This window comes from Microtus pennsylvanicus, chromosome 12 (genome assembly GCF_037038515.1).
Source record: "Microtus pennsylvanicus isolate mMicPen1 chromosome 12, mMicPen1.hap1, whole genome shotgun sequence".
Classification (NCBI taxonomy): domain Eukaryota; kingdom Metazoa; phylum Chordata; class Mammalia; order Rodentia; family Cricetidae; genus Microtus; species Microtus pennsylvanicus.
In genome coordinates this window covers 63921834-63948422 of record NC_134590.1, presented here as the reverse complement: position 1 = coordinate 63948422, position 26589 = coordinate 63921834, and the positions used below count along the sequence as shown (strand labels likewise).

Here is a 26589-nt window from a genome sequence, read left to right as displayed (position 1 = left end):
ACACACTTGCTCCTTCTCACATTCATGGCGCCTCCCCTCTTTCTTCAAACTCAGGGCATTGTATAGGTGTTGTCTTCAGTTTGTGGAGAGCAGTCTATAGCCTTGACAATAGCCTGGGTCATTTTGGGGGTTCCCATGGGAGCCCTTTGGCTAAGAGCTCATTAGACATAACCCATTCTTGTTACTAGAAACTTCAGTTGATGCAAGAGAGGTCCAGCTGGGTCTCTATATCCCCCATTCCTTGGCAATTTCATTTATATTGCCTTCATATGTGTATATATTTAGTGGAGATTCTACTATACTAGTTCTTTATACTACCCCTCAAAATACCCCTTTATTTCAGTCATCTCTCCCTGTACTCCCTCCTTTAACTCCCTCTCCCCTTCCTCTCCTCACCCGACCCTCCTGTTCCAGTTCCCAACCCATATATAATTACCTGTTCTATTTCCCTTTTCTGGGGAGATCTCTCTATTCCTTCCAGTCTCTTTCTCTATGCCAGCCTTCTGTGATTCTCTGGATTGTAGTTTGGTTATCATTGACTTAACGGCTCACATCTACATATAAATGAACATATACTATATTTGTTTTTCTGGTTCTGGGGCATCTCACTCAGGATATTTTTCTGGTTTCATCCATTTACCTATAAATTTCATGATTTCATTTTTAAATGACATTTAAATAGTTTAAATGATTTATTTTTTTAATTAATTATTTTTTTAAGATTTATTTATTTATTGTGTATACAACATTCTGCCTCCATGTATGCCCACATGGCAGAAGAGAGCACCAGATCTCATTACAGATGGTTGTGAGCCACCATGTGGTTGCTGGGAATTGAACTCATGATCTCTGGAAGAGCAACTCTTACCCAAGCATCCAGTGCTCTTAACCATGGAGCCATCTCTTCAGCCCCCAGTTTAAATAATTTAAATGACATTTTTAAAATAGTTGAGTAATATATACTACATTTTCTTTATCTTTATCTGTTGATGGACATCTGGGTTGTTTCCAGCTTCTGGCTATTATGAATGGAGCAGCTATGAGCATGGTTGAGCAAGTGTGTCTGTGGTAGGATAAAGTGTCCTTAGGGTATATGCACAAGAGTGGTAGCTGGATCTTGAGATGGATTGATTCCTATCTTTGTAAGGAACAGGCACACTGATTTTCGTAGTTGCTGTACAAGTTTATACTACCACCTGCGATGGATGAGTGTTCCCCTTGCTCCACATCCTCACCAGTGTGAGCTGTCACTTTTATTGATCTTAGCCATCCTGACAGTGTAAGATGAAATCTCCCCTTCCTTCTACTCCTCGCCCCCATGCTCCCAGTTTTGTCAGGCGATCTTGTCTGTTTCCAATTTCCAGGTGTAACCCATATTTCTTATCTGTTTTACCATGTGACTTGGTGCCTGTTCTCAGTACGGCATGCCCACCTTACTTCTCTCTGCGTCTTCTGGTGACTCTTCCAATCCACCCTTTTCTTTCCATCATTTTCAGCTTCGCTCTTCCACCTCACTTTATCCTGTTCAGCTATTGGCCAGCCATCTTCTTTATTAAGCCAATCACAGTGACAAAAGGAATATTCCACATTTCTCTCTCTTTGAGTTGTTGTTGGCTATGGGCTTGCTGTAACCTGCCTTTATTGTGCTAAGGTAGGTATCCCTTGTATTCCTACTCCAGGACTTTATCAAAGTCAAAGGCTCTTTGTGCGTCTAACAAGATCATCATGTGTTTTTGTCTTCAATTTGCTTATCTGGTGGATTACATTTATTGTTATCATATGTGAACCCATCCCTGTGTCTCTGAGATGAAGTCTACTTGTTCATGGTGGGCAATCATTTCAATGTGTTCTTTGATTCAGTTGGCAAGTACTTATTGAGAATTTTGCATCTATGTTCATAAGGGAAAATTTTCTATAATTCTCTTTCTTTCTTGAGTCTTATGTTGTTTAGGTATCAGAGCAACCATGGCCTTGTAAAAGAATTAGGAAATATTCCTTCTGTTTCTATTCTATGGAATAATTTGAGGAATATTGAGATTAACTCTTCTTTGAAGCCTGGTAAATTCTTCACTAAAACCATCTCTCCCTGGGCCTTTGGGGTGGTAGACTTTTAAATTCTGCTTTTAATTTCACTGAGCATTACAGTTCTGTTTAAATTGCTTATTTGATCTTGATTTAACTTTGGTAGGTGGTTCACATTGAGAAAATTATTCTTTTCTTTTGGGTTTTCCAATTTGGCGGAACACAGGTTTTTAAAGCATCTCATCACGAGTCTCTGGATTTCCTCAGTGTCTGTTGTTAGGTCCCCCTTTACATCTCTAATTTTGTTCATTTGGATCTTCTCTCTCCTCTCCTCCCTTTATGAATTTGAATAAAGGTTTGCCAATCTTATTGTTTTTATCAAAGGACTAATTCCTTGTTTCATTGATTCTTTGTATTGTCTTTTTTCTTTCTATTTTATTGGTTTTTGGCTTTTAGTTTGGTGACTTCTTGACTTCACTTCTTTGGGTGTGATTTCTTTTGTTCTAGAGCTTTCAGATGTGCTGTTAAGTTACTATTATGAGGTGTCTCCAAGCTTTTGATGTAGGCACTTACCGCTATGAACTTGTCTCTTAGGAGTGCCTTCCTTGTTTCCCTAGGCCTCTTAGATTGGGATGATTCGAGGTCTTGATTTCTGGTCCTGTCTTAGTTGGTTGGGTGTTTTAGTTCTTGGTTTCTGTTCCCTCTCTGCATCTTAGGGAAGTGTGCAGGCTGCAGTTTTCTGGTATGGAGTTGGTGATGGCAGAGAGCAATAGAGGTGGGCTGAGGAAAGGACCGAGAGGTGCTTCAGGAAAGCACTAAGGGGAATCTTATATGACTATAAATCATGTCTTCATGACTATAAGAGGGTCCCTGAGGGAGCTGGAAGTGTGGTGGGAAGGGAGTTCCTGAAATAGGTTTCAGTACAACAGAGAATTGTCCAGAGAGACAGGGGTGGAAGCATTAGCAGGAACCTGAGTCTGAACCCAGAGTTGGAGTCTCCAGTAAGTGGAAAGTTAACAGAGCTGAGGTGGATGGAGGAGAAGAGAACTGAGGTGGGGGGGGTGAATGGAGCGGAGGAGGTAGAGGAGGTGAATGAGCTGAGGTGGAGGAGGTGAGTGGGGAGGTGGAGGAGGAGAATGAGCTGAGGTGGAGGATGGGCACCTGTTAACAGGTTGTTACTGGGCTGAGGGAGAGAATGGAGAGACAGTATGGAGGACAGGAAGGACAGTGTGATTTGCTTACCTAAGTCCCTGCAGGTGTGGCCACTGGGGATCCTGGGTAGAGAGAGTTCCTAGGTATCAACCACTGTCAGAGATGCAGGGAGGGAAGGAAGGCTGGGATAGCAGCAAGGTTTCACTTGTGCTTTAACCATCATGGCTGGGATTTCTTCCTGTGGTCTCACTGCTGTGCTCACTTCTCTCCTCAGCACCCACTCCCCATGTTTCTTCCTCATTTTCCTTGGGTTTGGTTTGTTGGATAAAAGTTTTTAGGCTGTTTATGTCATGGAGAATTTTTCTTTCTCTTTCAGTCATGGCAAATAGCTTTGCCGGGTATATTATTTTGGGTTGACATAATAGTCTTTTAGGACTTGGAATGCGTTGCTCCAGGCTCTTCTGACTTGCCAAAATTTCCACTGGGAATCCAGCTGTGGTTCTGACGTGTGACTTTATATATGACTTGCATTTTTTTCTTTCAGCTTTGAATACACCATCTTCGTTCTGTGGCTTTAGTGTTTTAACCCTGCTATGCTGTGGGTAACTCTCACTGGGGAATCTTTCTACAGGAACAATGGTTGTAGAGAGATTCATATTGTTTGTATTTTTGTGATGACATCTGGTGTATGGGCTTCTGTAGTTAGTTCTGATGTGGACAGAGCAGGTTGGACAGAGGAGAGCATGTGCCTGCCGGTTGGGCGTGGAGGTTACAAAAGTCTTGGGTGGAAGGTCAGGTGGACAGAGGGGACTAGGCTGATGGTCAGGGTGGGCTTCCCGGTCCATGCCTGGCGTGTGGATGTAGATCTGGCTGGAAAGATTGGGTATGGCATGCAAGAGACCTGTGACTTTCAGAGTAAGTAGAGAGGAGGGTCCTGGCAGACGCGTCAAGACTATTTGTGGTACAGTCCGCAGAGGTTAGACCCCAGGTGCTGGATCCAGACTAGATCTGGTGGGTTCAGGAGAAGATGTGATGAGAGGTCAGGGAAACTCAGGGGCTAGACTTTGGGAAAGAAGCGGGATGTCTGGCTGGATGGAGAGACTGGATGTGACTTGTAGTGGGTGGTAAGGTAGGACAGGGACTGGCGGAAGCTTGGAGGTTGGTTTTGGTGTAGGCAAGATTGACTAGAATAGACCAGGGTACCAGATGTGGTACCCATGCTATATTTGGCAGGCTGGGGGAGAAGGCACGGATGGCCTTTTTATACATTTTTAATTAAAATATAATCACATTACTTCCCCCTTCCATTTCTTCTCCCAGTACCTCCAAATCCTCTTCCTCCAACCCCTTCCAAATCACCCTACGCTCATATTGATAGTCTTTAAAAACTTATTTTTGACGTATATATATCCATGTATTTGTTTGTCTGTATAATACCTGCACAAACAGGACAGGAACAATGGCAGCACTGAAACAGAATGCTAACAGAAGGGGATCGGTCTCAGGGGGTCCCACTCCTAGACAAGGAACTACAGGCAGCTGCTGCCTGAGAGAGGGACTCCCTCCCGGGATGATGACGATGATGATGGTGACAATGATGAGGAGGATGACAATATCAAACCTGGCTGGCTGCTCGATCGATACAAAGCGATCAGCTTTGAAAACACAGCCAGACAAACATGAATGCTTTTGAAGTACAAAAATATTTATTAAGTTATTTAATAAACTAAGTGCACAACTTTTAAAAAAGTAAAGATTTCTATAATGAGCTTATATTTAGAAACTTTAGAGTGTTTTTTAGACTTTTATGTAGTCTTCCTTTCCAAAAATCTTAAGGTTTATATCTGTTGTATATAGTAAACCAGACATTTGCTGATCTTGTTATTGACGAGCAGATAGCTCAAAGAGGAGGAAAAAGGAATTCAAAATGGACATATTTCAGGAAAAATGCCAGAAACATTCAAGAAGTAAAAATGAATAATTTGAAAATTGGATTCTTTAATTAACTAGTTCCTTTACTTTTTACACCGTCAGTACATACTCTAGCTATCTCTGAAGCTCTCAGAACTCTTCCCTCTCATCAGTACGACCCTCGGATTCTGGAGCGTAGGCAGCCCAGCATGTTCTCTCTGCCTTTCTTAAGCTGGTTCCTGGATTGTGGCAGACAGTGATGAAGTGTCTCAGTGCCACACGTTGAACTGTGTGCTTTGTTGAGCCTCTGCCTTCACCCCTTCTTCCACCATTCCCCGGGAGATCGGAGTTTCTCTAGTTCTTCTCTAGTTCTCTTTGTGTTTTATGAATCAGAGAGAAGCCTCATCTCTTTCTGTGTATGAGGAAAGAGAGTTCCAGGCCAGGAGCAGTGGCTGACAATGACAGTTAGTGGTTCATGGACGCTGTTGGAGGCGTTTTAGGACCCAGAGTGAGACTTTGAAATTCATTATGTCTTCTCTGCCTGTCCTTTCATCATTTTTGAAGCATTGTACAGTCTTCAGATGGAATCTTTTGTCTCTTTAAGGCCATCTGATCTGTTTCTAATCTTTGCCTCTGAGGCTTCCACTGTCTCCTGTAGTCTCTTCAGTTTGTTTCCCAAAGAGCTTCTCTTCTCTGAGCCTTTGCTGTAGTTTAATCTTAGCTTGGTTAGCCATCCTTTCTTCTCTCTCTGTGATTCGCCCAGGAAGTTTATGCTTTTCTTCCAATCACTATATCTGTTTTTCCTCCGCGGTCACAAAAGAGCAAACTCAACTTTCAACTTCTAATTGCACTTTTCCAGCATGGCTTTTTAAATCTTGGCATTCTTGTTTTGCTCTCTCCACCATTTCCCTCAGTGTTTAGCCTAAGTTCCGGTGTGTGTGTGTGTGTGTGTGTGTGTGTGTGTGTGTGTGTGTGTGATTCTCTGTGCCAGTGAGGTCACATGGCTCTGCAAATGGCTGCTTGGCTCATTTAGTTCAGAATTTTAAACATTTTCTTTCGTTGCATTTTCAGTATTCACCATTTTTTTTTAAGTTTTGGTTTTTTCCCCTTAAATATTTTATTTTTATGAGCATTGATGTTTTTGCCATGGGTATCGGGTCCTCTGGAACTGGAGTTACAGAGAGGTGTGAGCTGCCATGTGGATGCTGGGAATTGAAAATGGGGTCTCTAGAATAACAGTCAGTTCTCTTAACCACTGAACCACCCCTCCAGCTCCTGTTGCTGAAGTTTTAACTTTTCATCTTGTAATACCACAAGATTTGAACCTTCCTTGGCAGTTTGTGCTTTACACATTAATGCACGATCTCTGTGGGGTCCAGCAGCGGACTCGAGAATCTCAGCCTCACTGCAACCCCAAAAGCATAGGCAGAAACAAGCAAATGTCAATACTTTTTAGTATCAAAATAATACACACCCGTGGCAACCCTAGGTAGGCTGTAAAATTCCCTGGAAAGGAAGAGGGGGAAAATCCACAGGGAAACAGAAAATTGAGGCAGATACGAAGAACTGAAAAAAAAATCCAGAGCCCTCAGGCCAGGTGGACTTGCTTGGCTGTATTCAGTTAGCGCTAAGGTGGGCTTGCTCGGCTGTATTCAGTTAGCTACGGTGTTCTTAGCAGGAATCCTGGTATTTTGGGGGTCCCAAGGAGAGGATTCATAAAAGGGAGAGTTTGTATTAGTTATTTTTTCAATTCAGCACAGAAGTTTCCTCTATCTGTGTTGGATACAAGCAGCACATCATAAAAACAGGACAAATACTAGTCAACACTTATAAGCAGTTGCTTGCGTGTCGAAAGCACCGTGCTGTGCTGCCCGCCATCTAAGACCAGCTTGGACAAAACTCCTACATTCCAGGGTAGGCGCATGAGGGTTAGAATTATTAAGCAAAAGGAACAGAGATATAAGATAAATAAGAGAAAAAAACACAGCACAGCATCGGGAGGGACATTCCATGAATACGGAATTTGCCTTATTTATTTTTCACACGCCTGTATACTTCACTCCAAAAGAGGACGGGAGATGCAACAGACTTCATTAACATGATATAAGGAATAGACTTGAATTCTCCAGCCTTTGGTCAAAGTGGCTTGCTTGGAAACCCAGGAATGGCCCCTGTGACCAGATGACCCCTCTCACTTCTGCCTATGCCTTGCTTCTCTCCTTCCAGGCAGACATCTTCTCTGGAGCTATATTCATCAACCTAGCCTTGGGCCTGGACATCTACCTGGCCATCATTATTCTACTAGCAATCACCGCCCTTTATACAATCACAGGTGAGTCCATTCAAGCGAATCGGCATCTCCAGTCTGGCTCGGGGTTAGGCAGGGTTAGACTTGCGAGGGAAAGAGGAGGGAGGGTCTGAGAATGGCTATTTTCTTGGTCTCAGTGGAAAGCCATGTGGAATGTTCGGTGAAAGCTCCCGTGCTGGGTGGAGGAACGTCAGGACAGCCTTTCAGCGGCGCTCAGGAGAGCTTAGCCTGAAGGTTGTGGGCAATGTGGCAAAGCTAGGACAATTAGAGGCATGCTAGGTGAAAAAAATGTAAGTGAAGGGAGAATGGTGGCAGGAGTGGGTGGGGCGGGGATCGGGAGCAAGGCGAGCCCGCAGGTACCAGAAGCAGGTGGTTACTGCAAAGTAGCGGGGAGAGAGGAGACACAAAGCATGAGCGATAAACAGGTACGGGGTCCTTGGGAGCCTTATATGTAATGTGACTAGATTAGAAACCATTTTGAAGTGGACGAAAGATATACAAAGAGGTTTCAGAGTAAGATTTGAGGATGGCAGAGACAAATGTTCTTTGCAGGAAGGAAGTGGGAGGAGCCACAGCGGGACTTGCTGTTCCTTGGGCGCCCCCTATACCTGAGGATGAGACGTTTCTTAGAGAGGTTGGGAATGTAATTTACAGTTGGCACATCTGTCTGTCACGTACATGGGTACACACACACACACACACACACACACACACACACACACACACACTAGTCCTGGGTTCCATCTCTACCATTACAGAGTCAAAAAGAGCAAACATTCCTTTGTGAGCCATGTCCTAGCATTAAGCTCACAACAAGTACTTTCCACTCAGGTAGAGACAAGTGTCTTCCCTTTTCCAGGCCGTGTAGGTATTTTCATGAGAGGCGAAGGCCAGAAACAATTCTGAGCAGCAGGATTAGGGCCTGGGAGGAAAGGCAGGGAGGTGGTGGTGGCAGGGGGCGGAGATTCGGAAGGGGCACTGTGGAGAAGAGAGGGTGGTGGGTAGGAAAAGAAGCAGGCGGGCATCGTGTGCTCCATGTGATCTATTGTGTTTGCCTGCTTAGGGGGCCTGGCAGCGGTGATTTACACGGACGCCTTGCAGACAGCAATCATGCTCGTGGGGTCTTGTATCCTGACTGGATTTGGTAAGTGGGGCTGGGGTTCACTAAGCAGGTGGGGGCAGAGGTATAGAGTTCTGAGAAGACAGAGCAAGTCTGGCTGGCCTGCCTGCCTGCTCTGACGTAACCAGTCTTTCTCTGTCCCACCAGCCAGCTCCCAAATAATGACATGGAGACTTATTATTAATTATGAAAGCTTGGTCTTAGTTTAGGCTTGACCCCAATGAGCTCTTGTCACTTAAATTAATCTGCTTTTATTAATCTATGCTCTACTATGTAACTTTTTTAAAAACCTCCTCTCCAATTTGTATGTCTAACTTTTTCTGCATCTCCTGGCATAATCTGTGTACCTGGATTCCTCCTCCTCTTCCTCTTTTCCTCCCCAGAAATCCCACCCACCTCTCTTGCTTAGATATTGGTCATTTGACTCTTTATTAAAGCAATCACAGCAATATATCCTCACACAGTGTACAAATATCCCATAACACCCTGTCTAGCTCAGGGCAGTGGCCCAGCCCTGTCTGGCAATCCTTATGGGATCATCCTTCCCCCTCTAGGACCCTTGTTGGAGCAGACCCAAGGAATACTTGAATTGCCCCCTGTTCTCTCCCTATAGCTTGGTTCAGTGGTCTCCAGTGTAGGCCTGTGGTAATGCGGTGCTGTGTTTGCAGAGAACCTGGGTAAAAATGAATGCGGCTAACGACTCAGCAAGTCACACAGATTCACAAGCCGTGTTTGCAGGCTGAAACTATATCCTGCACACAAGTGATGTTAAAAGGCCAAAGTTTATGCATTGTTGGTGATGGGTGATTTTTCACTTTAGTGCTTCATTTGACAAAATTTAAAAATTGTTCACTCACTGTCGGCATCTCTGATCATTTCTTGAAATTGTCTTTGTCTATAAAGACAGCATTGGAAATCCTAGCTGTCATGAAGACATAGAAGAAATATTTTGTTTTTTATGATTAGTGGACCCTCTGAGCATCATTCAAAGACTCTTGTCTACACTCCAGAGTTAGGTTTCCTAAGGACTTTCACTTGCTTTCCCCGCAGGCCCTGGGGTCAGCAAGCACAGGCTAGGATGGCAGCGCTGAGGTGGGAGCTGACAAAATTCTGAATCCCTGCCCCGTTCCCGGGCATCCCTGGAGCCAGCTGTCCGGCCTGTGTCCAGTCTCCAGAAGGCCACTGTGTGTCCCTAACTCTGTGTTCTGAGTTCTAAAGACCATGCAGACAGCTGGGGTTTGAAGAACAACAGTCTGCACTGTGTGTCCCTAACTCTGTGTTCTGAGTTCTAAAGACCATGCAGACAGCTGGGGTTTGAAGAACAACAGTCTGCATGTGGTCCAAGGCCGAGTCTTCCTTTAAAGAGTTCTCTCCCTTTCCAGACCACGTGCGGTCAGGGCACTGCCGCAAGCTGTTGCTTTGAAATGCTGGTGTCTCCTAGAAGGCAGGGCAGTCAACACTCCCGTTTTTATAAATGAGAAGCCTGAGGTCTAGAGGGAAGATCATTAACTCCAAACCACACATCATGGGTGTCTCCTATGCTGGTGTTCTCTTGGTGTCTAAGATACTCAGACATGAAATCACGACAAGGAGTTAAATTTTTCAGTGTTCTTTTTTTTTTAACCAATATGTTTCAGCTTTCACTGAAATAGGAGGATATGATGCCTTCATGGAGAAGTACATGAATGCCATCCCATCTATAATTTCTGATGGAAATATGACCGTCAAGAAAGAATGTTACACTCCCAGGGCCGACTCTTTCCACATATTCAGAGATCCTATCACAGGAGACATTCCATGGCCTGGGCTCATCTTTGGGCTGTCGATCCTCGCCCTGTGGTACTGGTGCACAGACCAGGTACGGAGTCTGGGTATGGAAGCAGACAGGGTGCATGACAGAGACTTCCACCTGTCAGGCTGTTGGGGTTGAAAATGAAGAAGGTGTGGGTTGCTGGGAACCAAGGCTGAAGACCAAAACAGGGCAGCTGGCATGTCAGGGGGTTCCAGAATTCCCAGCCTGCACAGCTCCTCACTGGGATGTTCCTGACAGGTCATCGTGCAGCGCTGCCTCTCAGCTAAGAACATGTCTCACGTGAAGGCCGGCTGTACCATGTGCGGCTATCTGAAGCTGTTGCCCATGTTCCTCATGGTCATGACGGGGATGATCAGCCGGATTTTATACACAGGTAATTCCTCTACCTGAGCTCAGGCAATTTTTCCTTTGTAGCTCTAAGGGACTTTGGAAGCTCTCCGGCTCCTTTGTTCCGTTTCTTTTGTGCCATAATTACCAAGCGGCAGGGTTGCCTGTGTCAGGCAGTGTGCACATTGGAGACACAGAATTCCTGGGGTTGTCTTTACCTATTTCTTTTAAAATCAATTTGCTATTTATTTTCATTTTAAAAACTTAAAGTTGTTTGATAGCAAGCTTGTCGCCATGCCTGACAACCTGAACTTGATCTTTGGAGCCCATGAGGCGGAAGGAGAGAACCAGTTCCCTCATTTAGACTGACAGTTGTCTCCTCATTTTTTTTCTACTAATCTCCCACACTCATGTCATCATCCAGGTTCCCTCTCCTGGAAACAGTGTTTGCTCACTTGCAGTTCTGCACCCTGGACCCCAGGCCTGTAGTGGGGTCCAATAATCTATTTGTAGTTTTAATGCCAAGGCCCAGCCAGCTACTGCTGGCCCTGTGCTCTCTGCCCTGTTTCATGGGCTGTTTTCTTGCAGGTGCTCCGCCTTGGCGGATTCACCTTTGGTCTTTTTCTGGCCTGTTGTTATGAATACAAATAATTTTTGGTTAGCTATTATGAATCAAAACTGCTTTGAAATGCAAAATAACAACAAGAAGTGAACAGCTCACCACAGAGTGACCATTTGGCAAGCATCCCCAAAATGAGCCAGGATAGCAGGCAGGCGTTGGCTGTGTTGTCCTTGGTGGCATGCCCCACTTGGTTCTCATATTCCTGTTCTGGCTGCTACACCATGAGGAAAATATAATTGCCTTCTATATTCATAACTCACACTTCTGTGGATCTTCAACCCACCACCTATTGAAAAATATTAAAATATTTGAACCTATGATGAAAACATGTAAGTTTTGCTTTTTCACTTTTTCCAAACAACATAGGACAATAGCTATTTCCATAGCACTTCTAGGTTATTCTATGTTGTAAGCAACCTGCAGATGACTTCAGGGGAGGATGTGCATGTGTTAGAGCAGGTACTATGCTGTTTACTTAGGGGGCTGAGCCTCTGCAGACTTTGGAATCCACTGGGTAAAGAGTATCCAGAAACAATTCACACATGGATGCTGAGAGATACTTGTTGAGCAAACAGAAAACCTCATACCCTAATGCCTACTGCATTTATTTATTTACAATAAGTGTATGAATTGGAGCTGTGTGGTACAGTGCTAAATAAGTATTTAAGAAATTTTGTTGAGCCAAATTCTATATAAATTTCTAGAATTTTCTCCAAGATTTTATATCTAGTTCCTTTCTCCGCCCAGTCTATTTCTTTATTACTGCTCCAGATTTCTCAAATCTTGGGAGTTACCTTGGTTTTCTAAGGATTTGACTGTATATCTAAGAGCTGTTCAAAAAAAACCCTGAAAACCAGGGTCACAGAAAACCCTAATTATCGTCACCAAGCTGTTGAGGTCGATGGCAGTGCCTCCTCCCTCCCCTCCAGATCATTTCTTTGTTTCCTTTCTGTCCTCTAAGAGCCAGGTTTCTCTGCTGTGGGAGCGTCCAGATGTGTCAGGGATAACAGGACAGGGTATGGCATAGAGGTCTTAGCTGGGAAACATTCTTTCCCTGCTGCTGTTTCTGGGTACCGGGCGGGAATGTCTTGTTTGAAGTGTTGCTTTAAGGTAAATACTGCAACCATCAGAACCATTACTACCCAATGGAAGATCACTGATGCACCCGTTCATCTCTCTCTAGACAAGATCGCCTGTGTTGTCCCCTCGGAATGTCAGAAGTACTGCGGCACATCAGTTGGCTGTACCAACATCGCCTATCCTACCTTGGTGGTGGAGCTCATGCCTAATGGTGAGACTTTCTTGGGAGGCCAATTTGGTTTAGACTCCACCTAGACTTCTGAGTGCATTCTGGGACAAAGGCTTTTCCAGGCCAGGGGGGTGCTCTAAGGAGAAAGTCCCATTTCTGTGTTTCTGAATTTAATTTATGTCTTCATAACATATGGTTCAGTTGGAGTCTATCACCCTGGGTTTTGTCCATTAGTCGGGCTAAGAAAGGACATGAAAACTTGTTGGGGTGGGGGGAGAAAGTCCCTTTCCATGCCTGTCTCAATAATCATTTAAAATACTCAAACAAAGAGGTTGTAACTTACAATGGCCATTTTGGAAAACAGTGTAGAAGCTCCCAAGGGAAAAAAAAATTAAAAGTAGACCTACCATAGGGCTCACCATTCTCCATACAGGGTTCATATCCAAAGGGATGGAACCGCTATGTTGTAGAGACAACTGTATTCTAGTGTGCATTTGGGCTTGTGCACAATTGCCAAGACAGGGAACCAACCTTAGTGTTTAAATATAAATAGATAAAAATGTGCTCTGCACAAGCAGTGGGTGACATTCAGACTCACGAGAAGGTGATCTGTTCATCTGGGAACACGGATGCTGCAGCAGGGTGTGAAGTCAGAGAGTCGGTCACAGAAACGCAGATGCCGAGTGATCTCATCTTGGTATTTAGAGTGTGTGTGTGGGAGTGTGTGAGTGTGTGTGAGTGTGTGCATGTGTGTATGAGTGTGTGTGAGTGTGTGTGTGAGTATGTGAGTGTGTGTGTGAGTGTGTGTGTGTTAGTGTGAGTGTGTGTGAGTGTGTGTGTGAGTGTGTGTGTGTGTGTGTGTGTGAGTGTGTGAAGCCACCACACTGGCCCATGCACCTTATTTTCCTCACAGTTTTAAAAGTCCACACTGTGGTGGAAACGTTAAGCACGTAAGAGGGAGGCAGACATCTGTAGAGAACATTTTAACTGACATCTGCAATCGCCTACATTTTCACTCATTTCTAGTAACAGCTCTTTTCCTGCTACATTTATTACTATTGTCATTAGAATATATTTACATCATTTCCCCTATTCCCTTTCCTTCCCCAACTCCTCCCATGAGCTCCCCCTTCACTTTCAAATTTCTGTCTTATAAAATTTAACACACGCACACACGGAGTCCATTTAGTGTTGTTTGTGTGTATATGATCTCAGAGCTGACCACCTGGTACTAGATAACTAATTAGGAGCTCATCCCAAGGGGAAGCTATTTCTCCTGTTCCTAATGCCCCTTAGTTGCCTGTGGTCCTGTGCCTATGGAAGGGCCCCTTCCATGTTAGCATGTCTACATTGGTGTTGTCCTTGTTCAGGTATTGCTTAAGCAGCCATATTGTTGGGGTATTATGCATGAAACTTCCCTGCCATTTCTAGGAGACAGTCTTGCAGTAGACTTTTTGGTTCTTTGGGTCTTATAATCTTCCTACCCTGTCTTCCAAGACATCCCAAGAGCTTTAAGACATGGCATTTTTGTTTTAAGACATGCTTATCTCCTTGAACTTGGAGCTCTCAGTTATTTCTAAACTGGCTGACTAGGGAGCCCCAGTATCTGCATCTTCCCCATCAGCTCTGGAGTTACAGCTATGAGCTACAGTTCCTGACTTTATGTAGATGCTGGGGGCCTGAACTCAGGTCCTCATGCTTCTGCAACCAATACCTTACCCGTTGAGCCACTTTCTCAGCCTTCCATCCTTTTATTCATGTATGTATATATGTATGTATGTGTGTGTATATATATTTATGTATGTATGTATGTATTCATGTTTTCTCTTGAGGCCGAGTCTTGTTATATAGCCCAGGCTAGCCTTGAATTGGCGTTAGTCTTCTCATCTGAACTTCCCTAGTACTCGGATTACTGGGCTGCACCAGCATGCCTAGATTTCTTTTTAAATTTCTCTCCAGAGCTTTATGCACAACCTTGGGCAGAGCGTTTGTATTCCAATCATATAAGAGGGGAAATATATTTAACCACTCCCCTGAACTTGGCTACTGTTTAGTTAAGGTTCCCATGAGCATCAGTCACACTGGTCTTCGCAGGAACAGGGTGTGACTTCTCCAAACGGGCCCTGGACCCCTGCGCACATGAGACCCTAGCACATGGTGCTAGAGTAGAATAGAGACCAACAAATAGATGTTTGCAAAACAGCAAACACTGTGTCTGTCACCTGGCTTCTGTGACTACTCAATCCCCTGTGTTAGACCACCAGACACTTCCTGTCCCTTGTCTTACGTCACTCAATTGCGTTTAACGGCATTGGTCAGTTGCCTTTCTTGAGTCTTTCTCTTAGGGTTCATGTTAGTCTTTCCTGTTGCCTTTCCACATCTTCTTAGGCTGCCTCTTTTGCTTCCTGTTGTATCTTCAGCTTTTCAGCCAGCAAGTGTTCCCCAACTAATCCACATCAGTCCTGCCCATTTTGTCTCCTAACTATCATGCACTTTCCTCCCTGCCTACGTTTGCCTTTCTTGCCTTACTTTGTCTTCTATACCATAATTTTGGGTCGGGGAGGGCAGAGTTCAGACAGATCTTAACTGGGCAGTGGTTGTGCACACCTTCAATCCCAGCACTAAGAGGCAGAGACAGGTGGCTCTCTGTCAGTTCAAGGCCAGCCTGGTCTACAGAGTGAGTTCCAGAACAGGCTCCAAAGAGAGAAACTGTCTCAAAAAGCCAAAAAACAAATAAATAAGCAAACAACCACTACCACCAAGAAATACCCAAAACATGTGTTGCTGTAGGTCATCAGTCTGTGTCACAGACTTCCTTTACCAGGTGATTTATTAGTGTGGCTAACAGGTTGTCGTCCAGCTAGTTCAACAATCACTATCTTCTAACAGAAAGTTCCAGAGTCTAGTAGTTCTAAGCCCATAGCAGGCTGAGGTGTCACAGCTAGTCTTATTACATGCCAGAATCCCTAAGAAGTAGGTTTACCAGTGAGAGTGATGTCAAGCAGACAAGGAGCAAAAGAATCCTTCTTCCAAGTCCTTTATGCAGGCTGCCATCAGAATGTGTGGCCCAGAATAAAGGTGAATCTTTCCACCTCAAAATATCTGGATTAAATGTGGGTCTTTCTACCTCAAATGATTTAATAAAGAAAAATAATTGCTCCCAGGTGTGCCCAGTGGCTTGGGTTTTAGTTAATTCCAGGTGAGTCAAGCTGACAACCAAGAGCAGCCACCACACTCTATGCTACAGCTTTGCCAGATGAGAGTTGTTCGTTTCTCTAGGCTCCCATTCGTGGATGTCTTTTCATTCTCTCCGGTCCAGCTTAGACATCCTTCCTCTGTATCATGACTCTTTGGTGAGAGTCCTTCCAGTAGTCCCCTCGGGTGAGAACACCCGCCACTGCCATGACCACCACACTCACCACCACCATCACCACCACCATCACCACCATTTAGTTGAAAAGTCTCCGATGTTTCTCTTGTCTCAAATCATTGCCTGATGTGGTCTTAGAATGTAAAGCTACAGTCCATTTCTTGAAACTTCTTTCTGGAGAGAGAAATTTGAGACACAGTCATGGTTTCTAAAGGCAAACAGACCTTGGAGACTGCTGCACAAGAAACAGAGTCAGGGTGAAGAATGTCACTCAAAACCCCGTTCTCTTTCAGGACTCCGAGGCCTGATGTTGTCAGTCATGATGGCCTCCCTCATGAGCTCTTTGACCTCCATCTTCAACAGCGCCAGCACCCTCTTTACCATGGACGTCTACACCAAGATCCGGAAGGGAGCATCCGAGAAGGAGCTCATGATTGCAGGAAGGTAAATGCATCTTCCTCCTCTCTACCATGTACCAGGGGAGCTGAAGGTCACAGAGAGTTCTACCCACCGTAGTGTGGTTAGGCAAGATTGGCGGGTACTTGGTATAATCGGAGTTATCTCTGTGCCCAGTTATAGTTGCCATGTACGGGCACTTTCTTTTATTTTCTGAGCTACTGGAGGACTGAAGTCAGGGGTTTTCACATTCTGGGTAAGTACTGCACCACAAAGCTAGACCCCAGTCCTGGCATTTCATTTTACATTGAAATAGTTGAGTACCTACACTTTGACTCTCCTCAAAGTGAGATTTACTTGCATTAGATCATTTTGCCAAGCTGCCCCTGAAAGTCAAATGAGTTTCAGTTATTCATAGACACAGATGACTTTCAGGTAAGCAGAGCAAGAAAGAAGCCTCCTGAATGAATTTGCTTATTTTGCTTCACAGAGGTAGTGTGAAATATGTCTTTATTTATATAATACACATGTAAGTATATATTTGCTGGTGACCTCTATATGTAGGTACGTGCATATGTTTACATATTATTGGTACGTATTTGCTCATGTACAACACTAATGTGCTACTGTGGGCTCTGATTTCAGGTTGTTCATCCTCGTGCTGATCGCCATCAGCATCGCCTGGGTGCCTATTGTGCAGTCAGCTCAGAGCGGACAGCTCTTTGACTACATCCAGTCTATCACCAGTTACTTGGGGCCACCCATCGCAGCTGTCTTCCTGCTTGCTGTTTTCTGCAAGAGAGTCAATGAACCAGTAGGTATCGTTCTAGAAGCTCCCGAAAAGCCCATGTGCTGCAGCAGTGGCTTATGGGGGTTTGCAAATTCTCTATGAGAAGGATTCTGTTTTCCAGAGATCTCAGACAGAAGTGATGTACAGTTAGAAGTTTGGCAGGGTACGCCTCAAGGAATCCCAAGGGCCCCTCAGGAGTTAGTATCAGATCTACTTTCTCTCTGACCCCTCCTCCTCCCCCCGTCCTTGTTATAAGGTTCCAACTAATAGTGTGCATTTTCCATCCAGTCTTTTTAACCATTTAGGCACTTAGTTTTCTTTTCTTTGATTTTGGTCTCTGAAATGCTTTGCTTACATTGCCTTCCTAAACTTGAAAAGGTATAGGCCCTGGTTACCAAAAGAGGAATAAATAGAACAGAGGTGTCTCCTATGGGTTGGAGGGTGACAGAAACTGTGACCCTTCCCTTGCTCTTTGACAAGTTAAGTCATGTGGTGTTGCACGGGGTGTGAGTTAGAGATGAGGGCCACACTGTGTCTTTGTTCTGTCACTTGGTGTTTTACCCTGCTATGCTGTGGGGACCTTCTTTGCTGGTCTTATCTATTTCTTATCTCCGTGCTCCTTGTATCCATATGGGTGTGGAGAAAGTGTTCTGCTAGGATCTAACTATTTCCTGTGTTGTTTTCTTCTTCAGGGTCATAGTCCTTGCTTATTTGGCCTAGATCCTCTGCTTCCTCTTCGAGTCCTGATATCCTGTCTTCTGCTTGATTCACTGTACTTGTGAGCCTTCCCTGTGAGGTTCCTAGTTGAGGTGTTGGGTTTTCAGTTCTGTGGTCATGTTTCATCTTCAGTCCTCAGGGCTTCTGTCTCCTCACTGAATTCTGTTCTCACATCCCGATTGTCTCTGTCGTTCCCATCAGCCTTAGGTTTGCGTTTTCTTGAGCACTGCGCAGGTGTGTATTCTCCTTCATTTCATTGAACTGCTTGTTTGTGTCTTCTTTAAACTTGAATTCTTTGCTGAAATTATGATTGTTCTTTTCAATTCTGTATCCTGGGACTCATCTGGGTAACTTTCACTGGTGAATCTTTCTATAGAAACAATGGTTGTCGGATAGCAATTACTGTCTCAATCTTTCATATCGTTTGTATTTTTGTGATGAACTGGTATATGGACTTCTGTAGGTAGTTCTGATGAGGACAGAGCAGGTTGGACAGAGGAGAGCATATGCCTGTTGGTTGGGCCTAAGGGCAATGGCTTGAGTAGGTCAGATGGACCGAGGGGACTGCAGTGGTCTAGGATGTGCCTCCTGGTCTAAACTGGAATGCATGGGTAGATCTGGCCACAGGGAAAGGTGGGAGAGGTCTGTGGGTTGAAAGCAGGTAGGTAGAGTCTGGCAGAAGCCTAGAATTGGTTTCAGTGAAGACTAGGCTGAGTTAGTGTCTATGGCGTCAGGAGCAGATTTGGCACGTTGGGGAAAGTGTGTAAATGGGGAGCGTCAAGGAGTCTCATTTAAATGAACCCTGGAGAAGGATAGTAGCTATTGGCTGGGTGCAGGGGTTGGCTGCTGTGCAAAAGGGACCTGGTGGAAATCAGAGATTGGTTTGGATGCAGGCAGAGGAGGCAAGATTAGGCAGGGGTAATGGATGTGTGGTCCTGGGATAGATCAGGTGGTTGAAGAGAAGGCATGAATGAGTCAGAGAGACTTACTGGGTTAGACCGTGGAGAATGGTGTGGGACATCTGTCAGGGTAGAGAGGTCAGATGTAATGCAAGAAGGATCTGTGGGTTGCTGGAAATGCTCTTTATTTTATGGAAAAGTTCCTTTCGTCTTCATTTCTCAAAGACTTAATTTAGTGTTTTTTAATAATGTCTTCGGAGAAGGTAAATTGCAAGTGTTTACGTTGTATTGAAATATGCAAGACTTGGGAATCTTGTGAGGACATCAGCTGAAAGTATGCAGGCTCAAATTATTGCTACTCTGGTTTTTGTGATCCTGAGGATTGAGTCCATGGCCTCACACTTCTAGTCCAACACTCAACCACTGAACTACACCCTTCACCCTCAAACTAGCTTTTCTGTTAGGAGGAAGGCTTTGATTTGATATGCACTGTTAAATAGTCTATACCAATCAGTAAATGTTTGAACCCATTATATTTTGAATTTCTTTTTTATGATACAGGATATCATGTTGTTGAAACAGAAAAGACAGACTTATGAAAAGTGCTACTTAACAGTTCTGGCCCAGATCTGATTTTAGTGTCCTGGCTGCAGATGGCTTGGAGGAGCCTTCTCTCCTGTTTCTTCATCTCTGGCTTCTGAGAACACCAGTTGCTTTCTTGTTTCAACACAATTAACCCAGGGTTTTCTTTTGCAGGGAGCCTTCTGGGGACTGATTCTAGGCTTCTTGATTGGAATCTCCCGTATGATTACTGAGTTTGCCTATGGAACTGGGAGCTGCATGGAACCTAGCAACTGCCCCACCATCATCTGTGGGGTGCACTATCTATACTTTGCCATCATTCTCTTTGCTATCACTCTCATTGTCGTCTTGGCCATCTCCTTCCTCACCAAGCCCATTCCAGATGTGCACGTGAGTATCCATCCATTCGAAACCTTTCCTGCCCGTGTCCCACAGTCCTTGCTGCAGCACCCCGCTGAGCAGCTCACACTTTACAGGGCTGAGATAGCTCCAGCTGGTTGATGGTTTCATGTAGGAGGATTCAGGATGGGAAACATGGGATGCTTGCTGTCTCAGCACTGTCTGGTCCAAGCCCTTACAGCCCAGACTTCAGTCTGGGACTTTCCTGAAGACTCAGCTTCCTGAGTAATGCCTACAAAGGGAAGTGAGGTCACTTGACAGCCAGCATAATACTCTAGATCAGAAGTCCTTGTCCAAAATGAGAAGTTGTATATTTCATGTGAAAATACCATGGCCAAATGTCCAGAAGTCCTGCAACACACATGCCTAATACAAAAATCATACATTCAGGGAAACTTAAACTATAGCTTACTTTTTGACTTTTTTCTAAAGGAGACATATTTAAATTAATCCATTTCTATTATTTTATATTTTATCATGAGGCTTGGGGTTTACTGGTAAGGTTCCGGGGTATGTCCATCTCCTCCAGCGACTACATGGCTTCTCCTGAGTCTGCCTACTTTCTCCCAGCATTCAATTTAGTTTTTCCGTCTAGTTCTATTCTGCCCTATCACTGGTTAAAGCGATTTCTTTATTCACTAACCAATAAGGGCAACATATATCCAGACGAACTTCCCACACCACTTGTGAAGTAGAAAAATCAAGGCATTCCGCAAAAGGCATGACTGGGGTGGAGGTATGGCATTGGTTCTCACAGAATTTTACAAATTCTTACCTCACATTCCAAATTGTATCAGTAGAAACTGCCCCTGCTCTACTCTGTGTTGACAGGGCCCATGTTTGTAGTTCTTATTTTCATAATGTGACAGTATTCAATAATAAGACTTTACAATGCTGGTTTGCATAAATGACTTCTAGTCATTTTTCTTAGTAGCAGTGCTGAAAGAAACAAATTTAATTATCAGAGAAAAGTGAATTCATTTACACAACAAACATGTATGTTTCAGGTAGTCTCTTTTCATGAGATTTTTAATTTTAAAAACATAAAAGCTCTATTGTGTCTATGTATTTTGTGCATGTGTGATTGTGCATGTGTGGGCATCTGCATACTGCAGTGCACACATGAAAGGGGGAGGATAACTCACGTGAGGTGCTTGTCCTCTTCTATTCAGCAGATCCTCAGGATTGAACTCGAGGCTTCATGTTTGACAGTATGCTCCTTTATTCACGGAGCAATCTCACTGGTCCAGCATGTTTAAATTTATTGTATTTTTAATTCACTTTGCCCTTTATTTTTGTTTTTAATTTTTTTACTACTAATATTATTGTACTTCTTTGATACTTTCATATATGAACATACTGAATTTGGTCATTTACACCGTCCATTATCATCTCATCCCATGTCTCTCCTGAAACTTTCCTTTCCAACAAGCCCCCTCTTACTTTGGCTCAGAGTTTAATTATGACTGCTTGCATGAGAGTGAGCAGGGAATCCTCCAGAACCTGGGAGCTTGTCACTGGCTACCCCACTGGAGAAAATGTCACTTCCTCTTCAGCAGTCTTTAATTGTCCACAGGCCCTCAGTGTCGGGTGGGGTCTCCTGAGTGGCTTCCCCATGCAGGAGGAAATGGTGACAACCCTATCTTGTGTAGGTCACTGGTATAGTGAGGTCCTGAATGTCGCTGCTCCCACACTCTTCCCGATCTGGTCTCCTTCATTTTTTCCCTTCTCTCCTGTGATTCTCCCTGAGCCTTGGAGGTGATGCAGATGCCTCCTTTAGGGATGAGTTGAGGCAGCCTCTTAGCCTCTCCCTAATATATATTATGTGGGATTTCAGTGGGAGAGTGATCCATGATTTCTTGGTATGGCAAGGCCATATTCATTTCCTTTTTTGATTCATACTTTTCTGTTGTTTGAGGTTTCTGTCCTGCCTGGTTTCCAAAGTCATTAAGTCCCAAAGAAATCACACAGAGGTCTACATTAGTTATAAACTGATTGGCCCATTAGCTCAGGTTTCTTATTAACTTTATAACTTATATAGCCCATCGTTCTTATCTCTGTTAGCCACATGCCTCAGTACCTTTTTCACTGAGGCAATCACATCTTGCTTTTTCTGTGGCTGGGCCAGGACTGCAGAGAAATGGGCTTCCTTCTTCCCAGAATTCTCCTGTTCTCCTTGACATGCCTCTACTTCATGTCTGGTTGTCCCGCCTATACTTCCTGCCGAGCTATTGGCCAATCAGCATTTATTTAAATTTAATTGACAGAATACAGACAATTGTCCCACACCACTTTGTTTCCCCCAATTCTTGGCCCAAGGCACTGTTCGATCTTTCTGGTAATCTGTTTTGCTTTCTCCACAGCTGTACCGTCTGTGTTGGAGTCTTCGCAACAGCAAGGAAGAACGGATCGACCTGGACGCAGGAGATGAGGACTTCCAGGAGGACCCCAAGGATACAATTGAAATAGGTGTGTTCCTAAGCCACTTGTTGAAGTCTTTAGCAAATGCCTTTGTCAATGCTCACATCTCTTCTCGGGGACTAGGGAAGGGTAGTGGAAAACAGGTGCGGATACGCACTGAAGAAGCTCACCAAATGGGCAACACTGGGAAACCCTCTCAGCTGCCTTGCTCCTCAGATTTTGCAGAACTCAGTGAATCAGGGAATGAAGAATAATTTGTTCTTGATGTGGAGCACAGTCAAGTTGGGGGGATTAGGGCTTTACTGGTATAGCCTATGATCTGAGACAGAGATGTACGCAGAGCTATGTCCATTTCCGATGACACCAGAGTGTGGGCCAGAGGCTCTTGGCATCTTATGTCTTTTCACTTTAGGTTAGAAAATCTAGTCTCTTTGGATGCTTAACATGATGCTTAGTGTCCATAGACTTATGCTTTGTGATTTTTTTCAGTTCTGGGGATCAAGCCTTACTTAGACTTAGCACACCGCAAAGAGAGTGCTCTGTGTCTGAGCTCCCCCACTCTAGCCCCAGGCTTAGTCTTTAAATTAAGTCTGTCTTCAACTTTGTGTTGCAACTTTTTCTACATGGAAGAGAAACACACATGGGTATGCATGTGTATGGTATGCAGAAGTATGGGAAGGTTAAGTACGCAAGTCCGTGTGCTTTATCTGGTACTGAAATGGAAGGTTGGTCCTGCAGACAGCACTAGATGAAGCAGAGAAAGTTACGGGTCTGGCATCAGACACAAAGACTCCTAGCTGCAGACCCAGTAGATGTCGAGCTCACCGTGAGCCCAGGGACCACGTGGCCTCGCCTCACTTCAGAGTTCTGAGACACGTATGTACTTGGCCACTAAAGCTCCAAAAATAAGTGTGTGAGCTAGGAATGGTGGCACATACCCATAATCCAGGAGTCAGGAGGTCAGTCTGGCCACGTATTGAGCCTCCATTTCCCACCCCAAAAAAGCAAAACATATTAATCTGCTTATAAAAACCAGGATGTGCCAATCAGTAGTCTCTGAACACTGTGCTAACACATAGAGTGGGATCAGGGGAAGGGACCTGACCTGCAGACCCCAAAGCCGCAGGATCTCCACAACACAGGGCAACAGCAGGATATCCAGGAGGAGCCCTAGCGAGGCTCAGCCTAGATCGGGAGGTAGAAGCCAGAGGGCTCGAACCAGACCAATGACTCCATGCAATGAACACTTCCAGTAAAGCTATACGGACAAAGGGGTTCATGGTATGACTCACGGTGTCACACTGCAGCTTCCCTGATGAGATTTTTTAAATTTTTTCCCACTTTTAAAATTTAATTTATTTTTCTTTTTCTCTTACATTTTGTGCAGGGGTTAAGGGTGGATGCAAAGGGATGGGGAAATGAATGGGATCAAGATACATGATGGAAACACACAGACTAAAATTTTTAAAAAGAACAAATTACCCTACCACATTAAAAAAAAAGAGAGAGAGTAGGGTGGATGTCACAGCTGGTCACTGGCAGAGCTGGCATCTGAAACTACGCCTGTCTGTCTCCAGTGCCATAACTGACCTCTGAGCTGGGACTCTGCTCCCTTGCCAGCATCCACTTTGGGTGTCGGCACCACCGCATGGCTTGATCGAGCAGTACTAATGTGCACCTGCGTGCTGTGAGCCCGGCGGGTACTGACTGCTGTAGCTGTGCATCAGGACCTGGTCAGAGTGGCCCTTCCCTCCGGCTGGGTCTGTTGTGAGACCTTTAATAGGCAAGTGCTGGCAACTCTCCTCTGGGTCAGGCCAGCCTCCCTGCCTTCCAGTGGCATAGCAAACGGATATGGTCCTAGATTTCAGAGGTGGGTTTACCGTATTCTCCCCAAGTCAGGTGTCCATCTCGTTGTTAGCACATCCCTCTCATAATCTATTATCTTACCTGACTATTCTAAATCAAAGCCCATTTTTATTGGTCCTGGAAGAGATAAACCTCAGATTAGTTGACCGTGAGAAGCCAGAGTCCAAGTCAACCCTGTCTCATAATTGTATTCAATTTCCATTCTGGAAAACAAGAGAAGGATTCTTCTACAGAATGTAAATGCTTTGTGGTATTCCATCTTCCCAGGAAACTTTCTAGTTCCTTTAGCTCAGTGGTTCTCAAGCTTTGGGTCTTGACCCCTTTGGGGGTCAAATAACCCTTTCACAGGGGCCATCTAAGACCATCTGCATATCAGATATTTGCATTATATTTTATAGCAAAATTATAGTTATGAATAGCAATAAAAACAGTTGTATTGTTGGGGGTCAACACAGCATGAGGAACTATATTAAAGGGTCTCATCATTAGGAAAGCTGAGAACCACTGCTTTAGACTTTGTATCCAATAATCTTTTGATGTCTTTTTGTAGAAACAGAAGTTTCCCAAAAGGAGAAAGGATGCTTCAGGAAGGCATATGACCTGTTCTGTGGGCTGGACCAGGAGAAAGGACCAAAGCTGACTAAGGAAGAGGAGGAAGCCTTAAAGATGAAGATGACAGACACTTCTGAGAAGCCTTTGTGGAGGACAGTGGTGAACATCAACGGCATCATCCTATTGGCTGTGGCTGTCTTTTGCCATGCCTACTTTGCTTGAGTCCTGCCTTCTGGTGTAGACTTGGCAAGGCTGGCTTTGTATTTCCCTTTAGACCATTCTGTGGTTGTTTGGGGAAATTGTAAATTTTTCCCATTGGGATTAAATATGTATATTGTGATTTTAGGGTTGCTGGAAGGATATAATTACATTGCTGTGAACTTTTGCATTTGAAGCCAGTGTGGCACACATATCTGCCTCTCCTAGAGTTTAAGAAGAGAAATTGACTCATGTCTAGGAAAAGTTCAACTTAGTCATGGAAGCCTGTGTGGGCTCATGCTACTCTGCCTCAGTACATCCAGCTTGTAATTACTGTTTATAAATCCTTCAATAATATTTTTTTAAAAAAAGTTGTAGTCTGGTTTTTGCCATTTTCCTACCTGTTTCCTCTTCCTTCATTGTTAAGAAATCTTTTTCCCAATTATTCATACCTTAGTCTTTTTCTAATAAAAAGAAAATCATTTTTACAATTGGATGAATACCCAGAAGCTAAGGACAGAGACCCTATCCTAGGAATTTGTTTCTTAAAATGGTGGTCTCAAGGGGACAGTATTTATCTGCAGTATGGGGACTCCACCAATTGGGGGTGCAGACAATCTTGAGCAGCAGGAATTTTCTGGCCTTTAGGAAATGCCCAATGCGTGTCTCCTGTGTTTATTACTCATCTCGGTGTTTGCTGTGCACTAAGTGTCTTAGCTGCTCAGGAGTGTACATTGACTTCAGTAATTTTATGGCATTTTTGATGGATCCTGCTTGGTCCTTGCTTAGTTTGTATTTAATTTTATTATTTTTGTGGCTGCACAAAGTATACCTCTGATGTCCAGTATGGAGAACACTGCATTTCCTTGTGGCCCCTGCCTCATGGTGCTGATGTTGACATGAAATATGTTCTTAGAAGTTGACACTGTGTGACAGGACAGAGCAAATGCTCCTGCAGGGACATATGCCATCCAGTCACAGTGCACCTTCCCAGGAACCATTGACCTGATTAGCCCAAGGTCCTCTTTCCCGTGTGTTCCCATGGCCACACTCGTTGCCTTTTAAGGTGTCCCAGTTGGTGACCACCCACTGACAAGACTAAGGCTGATGCCCTTGTCTCTAGGTGGCCTTGCTTGGCTGCCTAGAGCTAAGCAGGAAGAAGAATGTTGATGTTAAGCTAGTTTTCCATGGGAAAATAATTTTCATTTAACTTAAAATTAATGAATTAAAGTCATCCTTGCAAAATCTCAATTATTTTGTAATATCCTATTGCAGCTATGTTTTTGTATAATGATTTTAAGGTAGCTACAAAAGAGCTGAGTAGTCTTGGACTTACATCTGGCTTCAGGGTCAATGGATGGTTTGTGGTATAGGAAAGAAAACCTGGAGGGACTTGCTTGAGGTGTCGTCTCCTCCCCCTTCCTAGACTGAGAGATGGAAAGTGGGGAGTTTCTCAGGGCCAGCACGGCACAGAGTTCTGCAGAGTGCTGTCTCGGAGGGCGTGGTGCTAGGGTGTGGTCTTGAGAGGAGAAAGGGGAGGATTGATGCTTGTGGGTGGAAAGGGCGATGTGAACTCTCGATGGTTTTGGTTTCAGTTCTTGGCATTGCCAATTATTAACTGTATATATTATAATAAATTATTTTGTCTGAGATGTATGTTTTTCTCTGTGAAAGTGTCAAACTTTTCTTACACAAATTCTAATCATTTTCTAATCATTAACATCTTAACTAAAGTATTAACAGGTCAATACTATCACACAATTTGTCAAATTACAATTCTCTTAAATCAATTCTAAGCAAAAGACAAGAAAAGGTTTTTGTAATTGGTGAGAGTTTATATGCAATGCTTTTTGAATTAATTGTCTCAGTTTCTGA

The 26589-nt window shown here is 44.1% G+C and overlaps 1 protein-coding gene across 2 annotated transcripts in view; it reads left to right on the top strand.

Moving 5' to 3' along the window:
* The window catches only part of LOC142832605 (sodium/glucose cotransporter 1), a 71356-nt gene extending 44992 nt beyond the window's left edge, over positions 1–26364 (top strand). Inside the window, exons 6-15 of one of the 2 annotated variants that reach the window (XM_075943165.1) lie at positions 7312–7417; positions 8457–8537; positions 10151–10371; positions 10564–10699; positions 12459–12566; positions 16188–16338; positions 16936–17104; positions 19453–19668; positions 22041–22146; positions 24521–26364. In XM_075943165.1, the coding sequence (XP_075799280.1) occupies positions 7312–7417; positions 8457–8537; positions 10151–10371; positions 10564–10699; positions 12459–12566; positions 16188–16338; positions 16936–17104; positions 19453–19668; positions 22041–22146; positions 24521–24738 (1512 nt within the window). In that variant the 3' untranslated portion in view covers positions 24739–26364. Of the gene's footprint in view, positions 1–7311; positions 7418–8456; positions 8538–10150; positions 10372–10563; positions 10700–12458; positions 12567–16187; positions 16339–16935; positions 17105–19452; positions 19669–22040; positions 22147–24514 lie in introns of both variants that reach the window. The other variant, XM_075943164.1, reaches the window with a different exon arrangement.
* The last annotated feature ends 225 nt before the right edge of the window (positions 26365–26589 follow it).